Source organism: Megalopta genalis, chromosome 5 (assembly GCF_051020955.1).
Source record: "Megalopta genalis isolate 19385.01 chromosome 5, iyMegGena1_principal, whole genome shotgun sequence".
Lineage (NCBI taxonomy): Eukaryota > Metazoa > Arthropoda > Insecta > Hymenoptera > Halictidae > Megalopta > Megalopta genalis.
The window spans coordinates 23,802,449-23,824,255 of NC_135017.1; the positions used below are offsets into that span (position 1 = coordinate 23,802,449).

Consider the following 21,807-nt stretch of genomic DNA (forward strand, 5'->3'; position numbering starts at 1 on the left):
CTTAATGGCCATTCATGCATCATAAAACAGCGTGTTGAAATTGTTGGAAACCGTTTTCTAAAATTACCTTCCGCCAAAATTCCTGCAGACGGCGCGACTGAATCGAGTTGTGGGTAAACCTAGCTTTCAACAGATTAACCATTGACACAGAATTCTTCAAGGACGCTCGTAGAAGGGGCAATCTCACGAATTCATTGTTGCAGCATAGAAAGAAAAGGATTCAGAGTACAATGGATCCTGTTGCGAGACCGGCAAATCCTTTTAAACAGCGTCCTTGGGACATCGAACTGGTCATCTGTCCAGTTCGTACACTTTTATAAATATCAAGCAAATCTTTAATTTAAACCCTTGCACTGTAACGGGTCAGATTCGTGATGAAGATCTCGCATAGTGAGCAGTCAATGAAAAAAATCGCACCAAATAACTTGAACTTTTTTGAAGCATTACTTTGACTAGTTTATTGGGTACAAAAATTAAGGTAAAAAATTTTTTATGACATTGGAGGAAGTAGACAATGTGGGAACATTTTTTTTCAAAAGAGCCTATTTTGAATTTTCTATTATAGAAATGATTAAGGACGAAGAAGTGATAATCAAAGAATGTGAAATCGTGATCTAGTTGCAAACAGAATCGGCAGCATTTCGTTTCGCGAGAGAAATATTCAGAAAATGATCAATATCGGAAGGATCAAGAAACCTCGACCGAAAAGAGAGAAAAGAAAGGAGAGAGAGAGAGAGAAAAGAGAGAAGCATCATTCCCGATGTAAAAATTCGAGCTGATTAACGAACCGGTCGAACGTTTAACAAGCGAAGCGTGTGCGCATAATAAGCGAACCCCTCAGCGCAACGAAGAATCCTCGAAGGTCCTTCGCGCGGAGAGAATAAATTCTGCAGCTTATTAGAGGCGAAATGGCGGGAGAAAGGAAAAGAAGGCCGAAAGGGGGAGAGAAGGAGAGAGAGAAAGAGAGAGACAGCCAAGCGAACAGTAAAAGAAGAGAGAACGAAGACGAAGCTAAAGTGGAAAAAAGACCGCGAAAGCGCGAGCGGGCGTGATAAAGACTTGCTCGTCGAAATGGAATACTCGGCGCAGAAAATGGCGGTCTGGCCGGGGAATTCGAATAAATTCGAAGCTGTTCCGTAAAAACACGAACGCCGGCCACGCTTTACGACATTATGCGCCGGTAAGTTATGAATATTGCAGCTCGTATGGTTGATTAAGTGGACGCCGCCGCGCCAGAGAGAGAGAGCACGGCCTCTCGTGCAGCCGCTCTCTTTATCTACCCCGAATCACGGCAGCCATTAAGCGGAAGGCATCCAACACCTATGGCAGTGTCACCATGACACCCTAACAAGTCTCAACCGATTTTTCATCGCATGATTATCCGCCGCGATTCGTCGACAATCCTAAGAAACCTCCGCGAAGCTGCTCGACTATTTTCAGACACGGAAGACGACGCCTCTGTTCGCTTTGCGATTTCGATTTTAGATTCTCGGCCACCCGTGCACTCCAATATTAGACCACTTGGGTTTTGCTTTATTTCTAAGCACTTCGGCTTCTGGAAATTCTCCCGTGTTTGTCCGATTTTTATACACCCGGTGGTCGTCTATTTTTTGTTTCGTTCGCGAGATTGGAGAAACGAGACGGCTGCTGTTTCCGTTAAATAAATAATTGGGTAATATTCGCAAGCGGGACAAACTCGAGGAACAAAGAGGAAGATTTGTGAAGGATAACTATCACCCACTCGGAGAATAATTATTGTTAGCGCGAACGGTGACAGTACATTTTTGTGTTTGAAACTAAAGCGATAGTTTCTGGATTTTACTTTTTAATTTAATTTAACCGATGATGAGAGCTCGACGAATAAGTATAATTCGCGAAGGTTAAGCAGCAGCGATAACGTGAACAATCATTGCGAGATAAACTCTAACTTCTCTCCATTTACGCAGCATGCAAATCCGCAAAAAAATTTCGCAAGAACCAGAACGTGTTTGTGCTACGTTCGACTCGACAAACTGCTTACTCGTTGACACAGATGTTTTTCGCCGCGCAGGTTTTATAAGACTGTCTATAAAAGTTCGAACTTGTGTATAACCGATCACCAGCGAAATAATTATGTATGTGCCTCGAATATATGAATACCGATTTAAGTCGTCTGTTTGCCGGCTGACTAATGAACACATAGTAATTAGACTGTGGAACTTCATATTTATACCAACTGTGTGTAAATCTATCAGCGATTCTTGTAACAAAAGGCTCGATCAAATTTACTGCGTTTTCTATTCATTTTCCAGTTTAGTATCAATCTTTTTATGGGTCCTCAAAATTTCTTTGGTCAGCGATAATTTGGCAAATTCCGTTTCTGGTAACGAGCAAAAGCACGCTATTGCTGCAAACGATTAATTCCAATTTACCATTAACTTTCTCAAATTTCTGTTGAAAATTCTGTGTGCTAAAATTAATTTACTTAATTTCCTGCAACAAGGGACCATTTCTTGTACCGAGGAAAACCAAAAACAGCTGTTGCAGACGATTAGCTCCAACTTTTATAAATAAATTAAATAACCATATTAAATTTCTGATCATTTCCGCGGTGTAACAATAATTCGGTTAGTTCCTTGTCGTAAGGAAGGCCCAAAAGGTTCTTCTGGATGCAAGATGCTGTCTGAAAGATTCGGGGGACTACCGCGGTGCTCCGAAAGAGGAAAAAAATAGAAGAAGACGGTCCAGAAGGGGAAAAAGAAACGGATCTCCCGCCAAGAGGGGCTCGCTGCAGCCGTGGGCCCCGGAACATGGCTGCAACATCAAGTATCAACAATATTGCCTCGTGACCTCGGTCCTTTGACATCTGAAAAATAAGACGAGGACACACACCGTATCTCCGCGGCTTCTCTGGCCCCCTCGTTCCCTCCGTCCTCTACCCGTGGACCCGACTCGGTTTCGTTCGCTGCAGAAAGCTTGTTGGAATTCAAAATGGCTGTCCTCGGGTTGCAGTGTGCGTGGGCAACACCGGTAACACATGTGTGTCCCTTCGCCCGGAACGTTTCTATCTCTCCTCGTTCCACGAACCGCTCTAATACCGATCGCTGCCTCGAAAATAGCATCTGCAAGCATTGGCCACCTTTCGAACCCTTATTCCTATCAGGACTGACGAATTGAAGCCTTATCGTCAAGCGAGCATTGCCAGAGCGACACATTTTATTTGTTGTGGCTGGATTGGAGCAAGTTTACCGATCTCCGTTTCGCAGATTTTTGGAGCCTACGTCTTCGAGATCAACCGTATATCTGACGTGATCTCAATGATCCAATATGATTTTTATTACCGGTTAATCGGATGCGACGAAATATTTCGTCTTACCAAATTTCTTACCCATTAAAATCTAGCAAACATTTGCACAGTTTAGTTTCCAACACCATTACACTATTTACTACACATACACAGCGGACTAATAATGTCAAGATATACTAGAGAAAACTGTACAGCAAATAACAGGATATTACATATTATAGTACGCATATATTTATCAACCACGAAATAATTATTTCGATTTGTACTAATTCTTTGTAAAATAAATCCAATAGCAGAATGAATTTTGGAAGAGTCGAAAGTTGACGACGCGTTACAAAGTAAATTGCTGTTCGAAATATTTTTCACGTTTGATTCATGTGTTTTCTAAATACGTCGTATTTTATCGAAATGAATGATCAACGGGTGAAAAAGCTTTTTTTATTACTCGAAGCGTGATAGTACAAGCTTCTCGCTGCGAAGGTGGAAACCGCAATTCTGAAACGATTCGAACGAAAGTTAATTCCACGTTCAACATGTTAACCTAGCGGGAGTAGTTGGTAATTGGGCTGCTATTATATATATATAAGCTAATGGCGCCAGTGATTCATTCGATTGGGATCTTTATTTTATTTAGCATTTTATGGGTCGACTGGCACGTCGATCACGCGACTGCGGATTTTATGAAGGTGAAGTGCAAATACATAATCACAGCCATTAGCATTTTATAGATTTCTCTTTCGCTTTCTATCATCCGATAGACGACGGTGGCACGGTTTCCATCTATCTTTGTCCCGCGGGCTAGATTTTGGTCGATATCCGAAAATCAATGAGCTGACATCGTCTAGCGCAACCACAAGATCCGACTAAAACCGTTCATACATTTATGGATGAGTTGATTATTCAAATACGCGAGTGCAAGCAACGAAGCCGCGCTAAACGTTCGATCAGCTCTTAAACTATAAAAATCCTAATCTCTAACGACATTGTCGTTGTCAGCAAAAATCAGCGCGATCGAGACTCCGGAATCGCTTTTCGGGGAGGGGGGGGGGGCAATTAACGCGTTCATTAAACAGCCGACCTTTTCACGAGCCTTGGAACTCAAAGAGTAATTTCCATCCGAGGACCGAAAGAAATCCGTGGCAATCAAGAAATTCCTCGGAAGTCGAAGCCAACGGGTCCGACATTGGTCGGAGGTGTAGGCTAGGTATCGGACAGGTTAGGTTGGTCTTGGGCTGGGTTCTGGATTCCCTGCGAACCGAAACGTGATTCCTCGAAGTGGGGATATGCCGGGTGAAAGGAACAGCAGAAGGAGAGAACCGAGAGAACCATGGATCGAAAGCGGGAGAACGCCATCGTCCGACGGCGGCCATGCTACTGCACCGAGGAGAAGAAGGTTTCCATCTTTGTGAATTCTCCGGGGCGATTGAACCCGAAGGCGTGATCAAAGCGATCAATTCTGTTCTTCATCTCGCAGCCAACAATTAATTCGACGTTGATCATATCCTTACGCAACCGTTTTGTTTTTAGGGGATTTTTTGACACATCGAGTGTCGAGAATCAACCCCTCAAATTACCACAATAAATAAATAATTTGATTCAATGATACTGAAACTATAGAGAGTTCAAATTTGTCATAGTGGATGCTATTATAAGTCTTATGCATTCTGAATACTCTAACAATAATTTAGATTGTTGGAAGTAGACTGCGGATTTTATATATTTATGATAAAAAAAAGAGTACCGAGATCAAACGCAAAGTAGCACAAATATTAGGCGATTGAGCATGAAATGTATAGATTTTATAGTAATATTATAAAGTAAAGTTTGCATTTCATGCTTGAAAATTTGAAAATATTATCGTATTACTGTCAACTCATTAAAATTATTATGGAGAAAATAAATGTATGTGTAACTGCTGCGTCTTGCAATTGATGATGGTAATTTTTATTTTGCATACATTATGATAAAAATGAATCTTGAAAACACAATGTATTGATCTACTTCTTTGAGGACAATTCTGATCTTGCTATTGTACTTCCAAGTTCAAATAGCTAAGTTGAGAATTATCGACTGGAAAATTCGAGTCTGAAATGAACGATTATAATTTTTGGATAAAAAGAACCTAGTTGACTTTGAAAATTGGACTCTAGAAATGCGACTGTGTAGATACCTAATCAATATCCTTAATACTAATTAGCTACGTTGATACACATTTAATCAGTTGAAGAATGAAATACCATTTACGAGATATTGACTGAAATTTTCGAAAAAAAATTGGAACGTATTCTGCTAAGCAAGATTCGCAAGGTAAGCTTTCATCAATGTTATTTAGGCAAGGCCGCGTTGTGAATAGAAATATTGGTCGAATGTTTCGACCAGCTCGATACAAATCGCAATCGAACTAGTTCGATCGAATCGATGACCTGCAGCCTGTTAAATCGCGATCGGATTTATGATCGCCTCCAAAGAAAGATCGTATAACGTCGGAGGAAATTAGAAGAGTTTCGAAAGAACAGAATTCTCGATCCGACGGTCGCATGTTCTTCCACAACAAGAAGCGATGCCGTGTGGCAGCAGTGGATTTATAGAAAATCGAATAGTTTCACGTTTATTGCGTGCTATCAATTAAAGCGAGACTGTGTGCGATTGCTGCGCGAGATATTGTCCGTTGCCGCGGCGGGAAACTGCGGAACAGGGAAGTCTGGAGACGTAATTAATCCAATTCGGATCAAGGAGGTTTGCGATCTAACTTCTTGAAACAGTTTTATCTGAAGCAACTCGGAGTGTCTAATTAGGATATACTGGAGCACTCGATGGCAAGTAGGTACATTAGATGTTTCAAGACGCGTACAAAGAATGCTAATTAATGAAAATAAAGCTATAGAATAAAGAGGTCTAATTTAAGAAAACGAAAGAAAACTTTTCGTTTCTGCTCCAAAGTCAAGTCCTTTGATCCGACGAGGTACATATTACAGAACACAAATGAATCTAAAGAACAGAAAGTGCTAATTAATGAAAATAATGATTTAGAATTAAGAAAATGCAATTTAAGAAAACTAAATAAAGATTCGTGTTTCTTTCAACGGCAGCTCTTCAATAAAAATTCTAGGACCTTGAAGGTCAAGCTATCTTCTCCAAAATGATGTCCTTCCACTTCACAAGGTACATGTTTCAGGACACTAAAGAATCCAAGAAAGAAAGGATGCTAATCGAATGAAATGAAATATATAATAAATACCATTTTGATCAATGAAATGAAAAAAATGGTCTGCATTTCTCTCATAGCGTGCTCTCGACAGAATAGACGTAACCATGCCCCAGACTGATCTACCTCGGCCAGAGTGCATATTTTAAAGGACGGAAAAAATAGCGGGAGTGACTTCCTCCTGCCGATCTTTTCAGCGCGACAATATAAACCGACGTTGTAAAAACATGTTAGTCGTATATGGCGAACGGCTCGCATACGGACATCAGAGTATCCATTTTTCTCGTGCGAGCAGGAACGCAACGCGCCATAACCGCCTACCCGTTCCCTCTCGACCACCCCTAGCAACCACAGCCACACTGGCATCGTCCACTGTTTCTCCTCTCCCTCCTGGCTATTCCGCCTCTTTCAGCGTCCCATTTTTATTCAAATTCATCGGGGCGCTTCTCTAGCGGTGACCGAGGAACAGCCGTACAGCATCAGCAGCGCCCATCCCCCCTCGCCGCCATGTTCCCCATAGCCGACGTCCACCTTTCGCCCCTCGTTTTCCATAAATTCTGAATTTTATTTAGTCCAGCGGCGCGCGGACCGGACGGTTGCAGCGCCGACGCTTTGCGTCTTTATCCCCACGCGAGAGCGGACCGGTCCAGGGACCCAATCCCATGGACCGGAGGGTCAACCGAGCTGGGAGAGAAGGTTCAACAGCGGACAAGAAGTTGCGAGCCTCAGCAATCCCGACGAGCGATCAGAAATTCATGGGATGCTGGACTTTCGAGCTGGACCCCGGAGTTGGGGGATCGCTAATAGACTTCAGGGGATTGGTGTCGGCCATCCGGACCCACCAGGTGAGTCTAGATCCCTATCGAAGATGTCTCTAATGGCTTCTGTGGGCTCGAAACAAAGAACCGGAGCTTCTCGATTGGACGCGAAGTAAAAATGCAAGATTGGCTGCGACTGATGCGAGGTTGGATGCGAGGTCTTGGTGGCTTGAGAAGTTGATGAGTTTTGGGACTGTTGGAAGAAGAAGACTGAAAGACGAGGACGCGGTGATGGTACACTTCGTCTTCTTGAATCGATCTTTCAAATCGAAGAGACGCAAGGGATGCAACCGTTTCTTTTAGAACGAGGATGATTCTTAGGACCTATGGTAAGTATTCCATTCAATGAAGCCGAATTATAGGAATTAGACTTAATTGTCCTTCTTTAAACTTGTGTCGCCATCGGCAGAGTATGTGGAAGTTCACGGATCGACCAGACAACAACAAGATCATCGAATTGCTTTCTAAAAGCAGCGAGGACTTCGAGTAGCCGTTGACCATTTAACGTCGGCGCCGAAGCATCGATTAATTAATTTTACTGGTCCGAGAAGAGGCGATTGAGGCCCGGATGAAATTGAACAAGAAACACAGTGCCAGCAGAGCGGGTAATTGCCGCGCATCCCGCGAGTACGTCCGAGCGTGTAATCAGCCGCGAGTAATTTAGATAGCGGCGTTATTCGCCATCTTTTACAGCTGGACCTTCGCGGAGAGCGTGCGTGCAAAGAGCTCGAAATAATGCTGTACACGCGCGCGACCATCGGGATTCGCTGCATCGTAAAACAAGAGGGGGGGACCGAGAAACGGACTGGCCGCGTTGATAGTTCCTACACGAAGCTTTCTTTCCGTAGCCGTTTAATGAAATTGCCTCTCCGTGGCGGGAATTCTGGAGTCCTAATGAAGATCATACGCGGAGGAGACGCGCGAGCAGGCGAGCGCTGTGACCCAGCACGCTGAAATATGGCCGCTGATAGCCGATGATAAAACAAAGCCCCGTGGATCGCATTAAACCGGGAAGGGCGCGACGACACCGACGTGTCCGACCGTTAATCTACGGATTACGAGGACCGCCTCATGGAAACGTGACAAGGGATTCCTTCTTCTTCGGGACGTGTTCGCCCCGCGAGCCGTCGCCAACGCAGGATTACGCTCGCTGGATTATGCTTCCGTATCGGATTTCCTGGGAACATCTATCTGCTGCACGCTCATTTTTTCTTGATAGTGATATTGTTGGAACTATAATGCGATGAGACGACCAATTGCAAAATTGTGACCATTTTTTACACTTTTATTTTGTTTAGTTTTTAAGAAAAATATTAACAATACGTCTTGTCCCATAAATATACAGTTAATTGTGTCCGAGAACAAACCAGAAGCAATTGGTCATCACACGGTAACCGGCTCCACTACTCTATCAATACTTCCTGACACATAGAGAGTGAAACAAATGAACAACACACACTTGCTTCTTTACACACTACTTCTTCCCACAACGAAACGTGTGTGTGATCTTTTTGTATGTTTTGAGCAAATGTGAGTTTATTAAGCGAGTCTCTTTTAATACACATACGAACGGGGGAACATGCTTGCTCGGTAGTGGAAGAAGCGTTCGAACGTTTGAGGAAGAGTGCCATTCTAAGGAAACATCAGGACCTTTCGGATGCGTAAGATCTTGCTGGACGCTTGGCCTTTTACTACTTTCTCCACTTAAGTAGTCTAGGCGACCTAGTCAGACGACTCTTAGCATATTCGAAAAAGGATCGCACTAAGGATGTCGACAATCTTTTAGGAATAAGGATAACAATGTAGATTCTAATCGTGAGCAAATTAACCATCATCCTCTATTTAGCTAAGCAGCGAAAGATCGCTTCCGTAATCTACAGCATCGCTCCGAAGTCTAATTAACCGCAATCCTACTTCTCTTGAAACCGCGAATCACTTTCACCTTGCCCCTCGAAGGAGAAAGTGTCGGTGCATGCTTATTTCGTGTCATAAAACATATTAACGACAGTTGCGGTTGAAAATCGTCTTTTCCCTATGCAGAAGCAGGTAACCCAAGGTCTTGACCATGGCTCCGCGCACACTTAACCCTGAAATGATAGCGACTCTCGTGGTCTCAGCACAAATTTCTATTCACCTATTTTCACACTACTTCGATTTTCACTGGATAAATTTTCAATTGTAATGCATTTCTGATTGCAATTTTAAATTGTCATGCATTTTTAATTGAAATTTTTGATTATAACGAATTTTTAATCACGTGTTAAATAACGTATCTATACAATAATTGTATATACAGCAAAACCTCTATTATTCGGTTCTCCAATATTAGAATTCTTTATTGTCCAAACACGTTGCACATGTAATTAGCTCAATCTAAAGTAACTCATATGCAAAACGATCTACAATAAAAATTAAAAAAAAACAAATCTGTCACTAAGTTACTATTTTATAATCCAAATATTCATGGCACTCCATATAATCCGGACACTCTAAGGTCCACTGCAATACTTTTAAACAATGTGAATCTAGTTGGAAGAAGACGAAAGTGATAATAATTATCAGTTCTCTCCATTTTCAATTCGTGTTGGAGTTCCTTGTGAGCATTTAGTGAAGATGTCACAGCGAAAATTAATAGTTAGTAAATAGACTACACCACTGCAGGGTCAAGGTAGTATCTAAAACAACTACCCTTGGCAATGGTTCGCTGCTTTTCCGTGGTACATCTCCAATTTCTCCCCTAATTTGAAAAGTTCAATCGAATTAACCTCGATCGAAGACCTGGTTCAAAAACAGAGAGGGTGCAATTTCTTGATCCCTCTGTTGTTTTTAAATTAGGTGAGCCTTAGAGCGTGTTTCTAAAACACATTGTCCAGCCCGGAGAGCAGAAAATGATCGATGATTATTATCAAAATACACTCACCTTCCGGCTGAGAGGATCAGGGTGAAGAGGTCGGTGGGGTGCGGCGAGGGTGCCGCGTCGTCGAGCGTCGCGACGATAGCAGGCCGCAGGGAGGGGATGCTGTTGCCCTTTTCCCTTCGAAGGGTTTCCGGGACCCGAGCGGCTAGTCCATGCCGTCCCGTTTTCCAGCTGCTGAAACATCCAACGCACGTTCAAGTCGGAGTTGGTCTCAACGTGCCCGGCCAGACACATCGGACGGTTGCAGTCTATCTCGCCGGGCCAGGGCTAGGGACCAAGGCCAGGGACCAAGGCCAGGACCAAGGTCGTCCCCTCCGACACAAAGGAACCAGTTGAAGGACAAGCACAATCGCTACGCACAATGATCTCCGGTCATCATCTCCCGCACTCACTATACACGACGTGAAAACGATCCCCTAACTGATGCGATCTAGCTCTCCGCGGCGTCCTTGTTCACCGAAGCTGAGAGACAAGGATGGCCAGGGATCATGAACGGAGTCCGGGCGTCCATGTCCTCTGGCCGATGTCCGAGTAGTCGCGCACACGTGGAACGGGGGGTTTCGAGAGGGCAGATATCGAGAAGCTGAGGACATGGAGCGAGGGGACGCGCGCGAACGGAATTCTAGCAGCGTGGCATCGCGTCGGCGAGCTTTCGACTGCCGCTGGCCTAGCGTGCGAGTAGCGAGTAGCAAGACGAAGCGGAGAGGATCGGAAGACCTATACGCGCGTTGGCGAACGCAACGGAACGGAAATACACACGCCGAACGAGCTAACGACGAGTTAGCTCGCTGCCAAAGCTTGGCAGGTCTACACTACGCGTGCAGCCAGGCCTGATCGTCGGTAGGCACCGGCCAACGGGATTTACTATGCTCCAACTGTAGCGGCCTCCTTCTCGTATGCTCTCTCTCTCTCTCTCTCTCTCTCTCTCTCTCTCTCTTCCTCTCTATTTCGCTCTTTCTCTCTCTCTTTCTCTCTCTTTCTCCCTCTTTCTTCGGCCTCGGCCTGCTCGCCGGCTATGCTCGAGCCCTGAAGAGAGCAAGCCGCGCACCAAGACGGGTCTTGTTGCGAGCGACACGTAACAACGACCGCCTCTCTTTGCCCTCAACACACTAGCGTCGCTAAACCGTAGGATGGAACCCGGTCGAAGCAGGCCAATCAGGCGGCCACCGTATCTACCTGCGGACTGCCTTCTGTGTAGCACCTGCGGCCAACGTGACCGAACCCTGTGCCTTTGTGGAACGCCGCGAACCGGCGATGACAGATCATCCGCTACCCCTGACCCCCACTTTTTCAACGGTGCTCTGATTTTTTCGAGGCTGACCCTGGTCTTTTCTCTCTGGTATATCTCCCTGTCTTGATTCCTGGACAGGGGACCTTTTGGACTGATTGACCGTCACGCGTGGGACCATTAACCCTTTCAACATTTCGACGCCAAGACCGGAGTTCTTTTGGACGCTGTATCGAGCTCCTCAGAAACTACGCGAAATCGGAGCAGTTTATTTAAGCAACTGGAATTTGGATAGCTGTAATGTACGATACCGTGTGCTTTTTAGACCTTCTTGCGTATTTTGCAAGATCGAACTTTGAGTGTAGAAAAATAGCGCGGGGAAGCAATTTGGACAAATGAGTCAAGCATAATTGAATACAATCGCGTATAATATATATATAAATGGGTTAAGATTGTTACTCGTTTTTGGTATTCTTACTGGACAATCATCCCCAACACCTTCGTCAAGATTCCTGAATAATTTTTTCAGATGCTTCATCGATTTTTCTATTTATCTAGGAAAATCTGCAGTCCAGTAATTACCCTTCGGTACAACCACAACAATTTACATAAGAAAACTATGATTGGATCCATGATACATCTGTCATCTGCATATTAGACAAATTCTCCTATCCTTGGATCTCTGACACTCCTATCCTTGGATCACGGATCCTCTATTCTGTAGACTCTGAGGACCGAAGAAATATCAAAACAACTTCGTTCCCGACCTCCCTGATCGCAAGATTCCGATCCCTCGGCAGTCGAATCAACGAAGCGTGATTTGCGGAGCAGAACACCGGCTGATTGAGTCACTATAGCTTCCATTTCGTCGTCTATTACCTTCCCGCAGCCAAACCGCGCAAGCAGGAACAAAGCCTGACCATTGATTGAACCCGCTTCCGTCTCTCGGAAACGTTTAGCCGTCTCTGGCTCATCGCGGTTCATCGTGAAACCGTCGGCGCTCCGGTTTCCCGCCGGTTGGTGCAGGCCGCTCATTACCGCTATCATCATCGTCCTCGTCATCATCCCCATCCCCGTCCGTAATCATCATCGAGTATCGTGGCGAATCGGGCGCAGAGCCGGCTGGGTCGGGATCCGCTCTCGGTACTCGCTCGTAAAAATATCCTCGGCCGTTTGCGGAACGCTTCGAACAGACGTAAACATTCCGCGGAACACGCCGACGTTTATTAGAGATGTCTATTGTCTTTATCCGAGCGGGATTCAATTATTTATTGCGAGCAGAAACGACGATGGGCGCCGTTCTTCTCTTGGATCTCCCAGCTTTTCTCTGTTTTCCTTTGATCGTAATGTAATCCCGAGGATTGGCCGGTTTGTTGGCGGAATTTCTGCGTCGTCCGCCATCTCGGTGAACCGTGAAACCGGTGGTAGGTCGATGGAAGCTTTTGTGTTTAGATTGTCTTCGGATCATTTTTCTTACTTCTTGTTGCTCTTTTTAACGCGGTTTTTTATTTCACGTGAAAAACATCAAATTGATTTTGTGAACATAATTATTTAGAATCGTAACACGTAGCGTGATATTTGAAGAATTAATAGCTTCTCTTTGACGACATTTTTATCATATTTTATAAGAAAATACGATATATCTCATGCGATGAATACAATAAATATAACTGTGTACGCTATTGATACCGGTAGCTAACGTGTTAATTTTGTTAGGTTATAAAATAAATAGTAGATTTGCGTTGGTATTAGGGCTTCGGAGAAATTAATTATCAAAGACTATTCTATTTTTTTTTTTGTAACGAAGGTCTTTTCAATCATCAAAAGTTCTTAGAAAATATACTCGACTGAAACTGAGATTTCTATGTTCTTTCTACAAACTTTAACGATTCCTTCTGTTCGATACTTCTCAATATTACTCAAAACAGGCAGTAGTATCGTATATTTTTTTATCAGTATGCTTTTACAGAGTACGCACAAAATACTTGCACAAAACTCAATGATTTTATTCGTTCGTCACAACTGTCCATTTAGTTTTATCCTGCTTCCACTTTGTCGAGTACACTCTGCCTGTCAGAGATAGAAAGAAGTTCGCCACAGTAAAAATTATTAAAATTTAAGCTAATTAGCTGTTTGGTTCATCACCAGGGATCCAGGTGCGAATTTAGTCAAATCTCGCAGAGGCTGCCGGCCAGCTCGCTATGGCGGCCGTTATTGTTTGCCCGAGTATCTTGTAATGACTCTTTCACCTGTAAAGGTGCGTTGCGCTCGCCAGGCCAGAAACTGCTCGCTGGAGATGTGCATCGAGTTTATGTCTTCGTCGTTCCGCCGACATTTTAGCCCATCAAGTCTCAATATCTTCATCCGAGGCGAACTCCGCAAGACCTCTTATTATTGCCTGCCGAAGTCTTCCTAGCGGAACTTTGATCCTCACCGAAGACAAATCTGCAGCTCCGATATTCTCCAACAATAATGCTTCAGCAAATTTTCACTTATTTTAAATAGAAAAGATATCTTAACTTCGTAGAGTTCTAATTTCCTTCTAGTTATAAATTTTTAAAGAGCATAGTTGCTGTAGATCGCTGTTGTCTTAAATAATTATAAATTGATTTATACACCCCCACGTCCATAAATGGATACTTCCTTGGTTAAGATAGTTATCTAAAAAAAAGTTTTGAAATCATTATTGAATGTTATAACGATTTTTGTATTTACTTTGAACCATATTAGAGAATATATTTTACCAATAAGGTATTTAATATTTCGCTAATAATAACAAAAAACAAAAACATTTCCTTTTTTACTAATTTTGACATTCCAATTATTAATTTTTTCATGGAGAAATATTCTTCCATTCAGCTTGTAATATTCATAGCAATACAAGATAAAGAACCTCGACGAACGACCGTACGCGTCGTAGCATTTGCACTACGTTTAATCTGCCGCTTAAACTTTTAACTAGTTCAAGGACTTAAATAATTAAATGCCGACGTATTTATAGACGAGTGTGCGAGTTCTAAAACTACAAAGAAAAGAAAATCAGTAAGAGAGCTGTTTCACTTTCACAAAGTTTCAATTTCGTCGAGAGTTTAGGAAGGTGAAATTAATATATCTTTTTTTTTCTGCAGCATTATTTAAGTCTCTTATTGCAGCCATGAATTTGATAATTGTCGTTCCGTAAATCTCTCGGAAACGCGGTCCCCGTTCTCGTTTTGCTTTGAGCGAGGCGAGCGATAAAAATGTCAAATATATTCATTGCCCTTTGTACAGGGCCGCCACGTGACGTGGTGGAATACTTTAATTAATACGCCGGCTCCTTCGTGGAGAGATGCGATCGGAGCGGGAATTTCGAAGGAGCCGGTCTCGCGCCGATTTTAATGTTAATTCCGGCGATTGGCTCTCGGAGCCCGGTCGCCTCGAGAGTTTTAGGTCCTGCCCACGATATCTTAATAGGTTCCCTGCGACCCGCACGATGGCCGCTCGTTTATTTTCGATCGCCGGCCCTGGTCCACGGCCGCCGCCCTCTCCGAACACATATTTTCTTCTTTTCTTCGCGGACCAATGCTACTTCGAGCTTCGCCATTGTTCTGCACGACTCGCCAAATCAAGATACAGCACCACGTTTCTCTTTGTTTCTCGATCAACGAAAATTGGTCCCAGTTTAGGCTGTTGTAATATTGTCGATTGAATCACTGCTGTTTCAAGCGCGCGTGAGAATCTCGATCGACCATAACAATTTATCTTCATTGTGATATACGGCAACTGTTCTTAACTTTCGAGACTAGATAATTCAAGATAGTTCTGAAGAATTTTAGTCGTCATCTGTTAATTTTGTGCCACAGCTGTGCAATGTTATAATTAAATTACTTAAGGAATTGTAATTCCAAATTATCTAATTCAATTACATCATAATTCAATGACATTGTGATTCGCAATGTAATAACGATGCAACGCAAAATATACGGTGCAATTACAAAATACTAAGTAGCTAATTCAATTATATTAATTAAGAATTACGACGTAAGTGAATTGAAATTACGAGTTACGATGTAATCGAATTAAAATTATTGTACTTCAATTGCATTGTATTTCGAATTACACTCGTGATCAAACTAATTAGCAATTGAATTAACCGAAAGGTTTGATTCGTGTAATTGAATCACAATGTAGTTGAATTAGCACGACTCTGTTTTCTGCACATTTTTAATCCTTAATTAGGAAATGATTTTCAACCGTGTCACTGTTAAAATTGTATTTGTCACGGTCGTAGCCAAATTATTTAGCATAATCTAGAATCTTTTGAGTACGAAAATAATTTAATGAAATTTTCATGCGAACGTATCGAAGTCTAGGAAAAAAGCGATCGAATCGATTAATTGTACGAGAGAAGGTCGGAGACTGTTACCAAGTCGATCCGTCGCGTGTTTTATGTTCATTATTTTATAGCGGCGTAATCTGTGAACGGGCAGCCTCGAATAGACGGCCACCGCGTTTAAATAACGCCACTCGGCAGGTTTGTAAAGTCACAATTTATCGTTGATCATCGTTCGTCAAAAGGGCCGTTCGGATACAAAGTCCGAGGAGGCTGTGGGCCCAATAAATTTACAACCTCTGAAACGAAAGCATAAAACCGTGATACCTGCAGCGGGCTCCAGCCTGGTCAACCCCTCGACATGTCTTTCTGTGTACAGGGGCGTCCGATAAAGCGGTCGTGGCCACTAAAATCCCTTTTAAACGCCTTTAAACCCTTTCCTCCGAAATTCGCGTTGAAAAAATAATCGAAGAGAATTTCAGTGAAAAAATGTACTGCGCGCTTTTGCAATCAATACGTGTACAGTTGTTGCAAACGTCATTCTTTCTAAGACCTTAGATACTGATCAAATGAATTCTATAATTGAAAATAAAAATCATGTATTACAGTGTGTTTTACTAAAAATAGTTCAACACGTTTCTTGCGGGGGAAAATCAGTGAAGTTTGAAAGAATTTACTTTTTAAAGAGCATTTAATATTTTCAAAGGACGGTTCTTACAAATATGAAACAAAATTCTTAAAAATTAAATTGTTTAGGTCTATGAAAAAAGTACTAATCTTCCGCTTCTGATGTATTAATAACATTCTGCCAGAGTAAACTGTGTATTAATCTAATTTCTACGCACTCTGAGAAAATCGTACATTAAATTTCGCTGTCAACGATCACCGATTCGCAAAGCAGCTTCGGCAGACAACGAGACTGTGATTGTCTACCGAAAAAACTGCGACCAATCGTTCTTCTGGACGATTAATTAAGCAACGACAGACGAATGAGCCGTGAAATAAATTCGCACGTGGTCCCCGGAGGAAGACAGCATAATCGGTCGCAGTAAAAGCACAATAACGATCGTGGGAACGTGGAAAAAGTCGTCGCCTCGGAGGGAAACCGTCCGAGCGTGTTTCCTGAGCGTTTCGAATATTAGGGAAGCTCGCTCGTGTCCGAAAGCACGTGCTCTAGCTCGTTCACTCTCAATTTCAATGTGTTTTTATTGCGCCTCTTAAATTCGCATTTATGAGCTCTTATGTTCCTCCTCCTGGCCCGTTTCTGTCCTCGTTCTGTGCCGGCGAGAATGGACCGTGTCGCCCGCGAACCGCCTTCAGGTTCTAGGATCACCGAAACAGCACCGCGGTATTTAAATAGGTGATAATTGGCGACGTGCGTCTCCCGCGCGACAATCGCGGCTATAAATACTTTAATAAACCTCTCACGGTCTCGAACGCGGTTGGTGGCCCGTCGAAAGTTCCGCGACGTTCAATTTCGCTGGACGATCGGGTTATTAAGCGACCATTGTTCTCGCGGACCTACCGGCGCCATTGGTTCTGGCCACGCGCGATCGCGATGCTGTTACTCCGTCGCCGTGTAAATTAAGTTTGTTACCCAATCGCGGCGTGTATTTCGCGAAACGATTTTATGGGCGCCCTTCTTGGTTTGTCGGCCTTCTCGGAGACTAATTTTTTAGAAACAAATAACGTTGTGCTTTTCGATAAGTAGGTATTGTTTCAAAATGAGAATTGTTGTGCTTTGTACGACCAAAGCGACGACCGTGTACGACAATGCAAAACGCGTTGTGTACATGTACGTGTCAATATTCTTAAAAAGATGAACAAGATATTCTGTCATTGACCGCAAAAATTTATTACCGAAATTTTTTCGAGGTGTGACAAACGATAATGAACGCAACTGCTGATTTCGTATACTAGTAATCATAGCTTTTTTTAAAACAAGAATGAGCAAATAATATCTTAAACAAGTTTGGATTGTTCGCCTACTCCAGAACTAACTTTATAAAAATAAATCGTGTAGCTATTCTTTAATATAAGATAATTAGGTGTCGTTCGAACAAAATAGAATGAGAATATTAGTATACTTTGAAAGATCATGTTAAAAATGTCGTCAAAGAGAAGCTATAAATTTTCCAAATATCGTGCTACGTGTTACAATTTCAAATAATTTTATTCACAAAATTTGTTTAACATTCTTTACGTGAAGTACAAAATCGTGGTCGTCACGCATGCGTGATAGCGAACATGTTAAATATCTAAACGAGAGCTGTGCAAAATCGTGTGTTCATTGGCAACGTTCAACCCTGAAGAGGTTCCAGAAGATTTCCGTGAGGTCCCAACCTCCTGCGAACCCTTTGATCCCGTCGCGATACTAATTCGTTCCCCGGGACAAGCGAGCGCTTTCGAAAGCCGATGATCACCGGCAATTAGAAAGTTTCGTAACACCGAGCGGACTCGGAGGCCTCGAAGGGATGTCTTCAAAGGTGCTCCGCCGCCATTACCGAAGAAAGGTCTCGGTTTACAGCGGGGTAGAGGAGAAAAAAAAACAATGGCAGGTTTACAACCCCCCAAGGATTACCAGCGACGACAGGGACGTCTCCAGACGCTATAATCTGCATATTTTCGTCGTGCCGAGCCGAAACAGCGCGCACGGAACGTCAACGCTTTTCACGATGACCTCGTAAACTCTCCTCGAGCACTGTCCTCGTCTGCCCTTCGAGGTTATGCAAAAAAATAATGTCTGGGAAAAGGGTGCACCCTCACAAATGTGTTTACCCTTTCCCGAACGATGTTTCGCCTTGGATTGGTCACGACGGGGCTTTTTCTGATTCCATAAACGCCAGGGCGACGACAGCGACCCTGAAAGGCTGCTTTTCAACGGTCCGCCTAAATAACTTATACGAGCGGTCATCCGGTGCTCTAGGAATTCCGTCGGACAGAATCCGCAAGCTGGAAAGTTGCTTTGATCGGCATCGTCTTGGCTCTAGATGACTCGCAAACTCTTTCTTTGCGGTGTCTGCACTCGCCAAGAGATTCATGGATGTGAGAAGATATTTACCGCTTCGAGGTCGTGAATTTCCTTGAGAAATTCGTTGCTTCTTGCAAAGATCAATGACAAGAAAAGTAATAAATAGATCAAAATGAAGAAATTTTTTACTAGCATGCATTTGTTATTCTGTTCGTATTGTAGCAACGATTTTCGTACCGAATAAAACAAAGAAATCGGTAGAGCATTGCAATTAATAAAGATTCGTAGCCAGTGAATTGTTTCGATGCTGTTCAAATCCCAGCAGCAATCTTTATACCGTTCAAGTAGAAGGAAAAAGCTTGACAGATATTCAACCCAATTGTGCATTGCTCACTGATCAAATTTATTTACTTATTGTGGAGATAATTTCGGGTTAAGTTAATTTATAGTAACTTCACAGTTTATTCTACTTGTGTTTTTAATATTCTTTTCATGTATAAATTATATTTTAACACTTTTCTACCGATAGTCTTCTAATAATCTTTATATAATAGAAGGCCTACAGCTAAGAGTTTCTTAAGAAATTGTTAAAAAGCTACAATAATCTCTACAATCCTTGAAATTATTTAGATACTGTAACAAGTTCTTTGAAAATTATTATTTAAAAGAAAATTGTCGATCATTTTTAGCAAATCATTGCAATCAATGAAAAGCCTATCAATAGCACTAAAGACATACGAAGTCAAAATTTTCGAAAATGTGACTTACGTCACTGCATGATTCTAACCCACTCGAGTGTTGCCGGCAAAAGTGGAATCGTATGAGCGATCTTCGAAGATTGTTCCCGAGGATATTTAATAAAGATTGGGTGGTGGCGTGGCCCGGTGAATAGCCTGGTAAGAAAGTGCAAATTCCAGACAAGCCAGTTGGCAACACTGCTTCCCTCACGGAGACGCGGTATCGACCGCGGCCCCCAGAGGCCAAAGTATCTCAACCTCCGAGTTTCTCCTACCTTCTGCAGACCGAACAACCTCCAGGACCCTCGATCCCTTCACCCTTTTACTGCCACGCCGGCAAACAAGGCGGCGGTGGATTCCATCGAATAATTAAAGCGAATTAAACATTCCTTATCCTGGCTCGCGGCTTCGTCGCTTCGAGGCTTTTGCTACACTATCGTGTCATTAAAATGGCTCGAAAACCTTTAAAGCCTTCTAGGCTTCTAGTTATCTAACTTCATCAATTTCATCTCGATATTAGCGTTTTAATCAAATTCACTAAAAAGAAAACAGCTAACAACTGAGTGACAGTTAAATACAGTTTCATGTTCTCCAATAGTTTACCTTTGCTGAAGTAACAAAAAGGTGAATACTAACTAGGTAGAGATGTTGCCAAATGTTACGATTTCTCTCTCTCTCTCTCACTCTCTCTCTCTCTCTCTCTCTCTCTCTCTCTCTCTCTCTTCATGACGAGTATACTCGTCAAAAAAAGCTAACTGATTGGGAAGGATATCTACTTTGATATTCTCTATTAAATGATATGTTATTAAATACAAAAATATTACAGTAACTCTTTTTTCAAAGGGATGGGCAACAGCTAAGTGGTTCATCTTTCTCAGGCCAGCCGTTTAGAAAATTGTTTAACTATAAATATATAAGACTGAACAATCCAATGGCGATCTACTAAATAAAATCTTGTAATTCCATTTTCCGCGATTCCATTAGAAAAAATCGAGTCGAAACGACGAATTGCTTTCGGGGGACGGCGAAGACGACGACGTCGCCTCCTCGTGGTTTCATATTCGCGCCATTGTCCGTCGTGTAGTACAAGCTCGGGCTAACAGCCAGGAAATCATTAAACACCTTGACGATGTCAGGGAGAGCCCATGGTAATTTGTGGGTCCGAGACGCGTGGCACAGGTGTCCACGAATATTCGACATGCACGGACACCGTCGAACGGGACGACACTGTCTGCGCGAACCGCAGCCTATCTGCAACGTAAGTGCGCAACGAGGAGGTCGGTACGAGCAGTTTATGGTCTCTCAACGTTATATCGTCCGTGTATAGCTCTCTCTCTGACAATTCGTCGCTAATGCCCTTGCCATTAGTTCCGATTGCGCCGCGTGTCTGACGCGCGAGCCGCGGACACGCTTAACGATCAGAAATTATGCGGACGACTCGCCGCGTCCGATTACGCCGCGTTCCGCTCGTTGGCCGTGATGAAAATTTCCTCCGCGGGCTCGCCACGTTCCGATCGCACGCACCCATCCTTTCTTTCCGAAAAGCACGAGCTACGGAATTTATGATTTTTGCAGTCGTTTCGCTCGTTTTTGCACTTCAGAACGAGGCAATATATTTTTATTCGAAGTAAACGTTACAGGGGGACACTCGATTTATATGATCCGAAGCTCCAACTCTTCCAGCTCATTTTTCAAACGTTAAACCATTGAAATTTTTATTTTTTCCCGACGTTTGACACCTTTTTGTTCTCGGAACGAGCCAATTTATTTTCGTACTAAGAGGATGTATACATAGAGGAGATACCCTTCGAAACGAAACTTGTGTTTCAGCTCGAATTTGCTGTCTAATCATTTGTGGACACAAGAAGTCAGCAAAGCCTAGAGGAACATCAATATTTGCCTAGGATCAGGCACTCAAACTTCGCAAACAACTCTTCCTCTTATCTCAAACACCTTGTTTGTCAAATATTAAGAAACTTCAATTTTTCCTGCACACTCTCTAAATCCTCGCACCTTTGTACTACTACATTTTCTGAGCTTTCCAGGATGTTTGTCTCCTTTTTGTCTTAGGAACAAGCCATTTCTGTATTAATAAGATGTATACATAGAGGATGATCTTCGAAACGATGCTTGTATCCCTTGGATTTGCTGCTTAATCATTTGTGGACACAAAGCATACACGAACACCGAAACCCTGCAAACAAGAGTTCCGCTTCTCTCGACCTCGTGTCAAAGGTTATAAGACCTGAACTTTTTCTGCCAATTCTCCAGCTACCTCCAAGAAAGCCGAGTTTTCCTTGGGAAATAGAAGCACGTCTCGCGAAGCAAACGCC

General features: G+C 43.0%; 1 protein-coding gene across 1 annotated transcript in view; it reads right to left on the reverse strand.

Annotated features, from left to right (window-relative positions):
• Positions 1-21,807, reverse strand: part of LOC117223952 (uncharacterized) — a 96,202-nt gene that overhangs the window by 60,169 nt on the left and 14,226 nt on the right. The window contains exon 2 of the mRNA XM_076521705.1: positions 10,230-10,400. Coding sequence (XP_076377820.1) covers positions 10,230-10,400 — 171 coding nt within the window. The remainder of the gene's footprint in view (positions 1-10,229; positions 10,401-21,807) is intronic.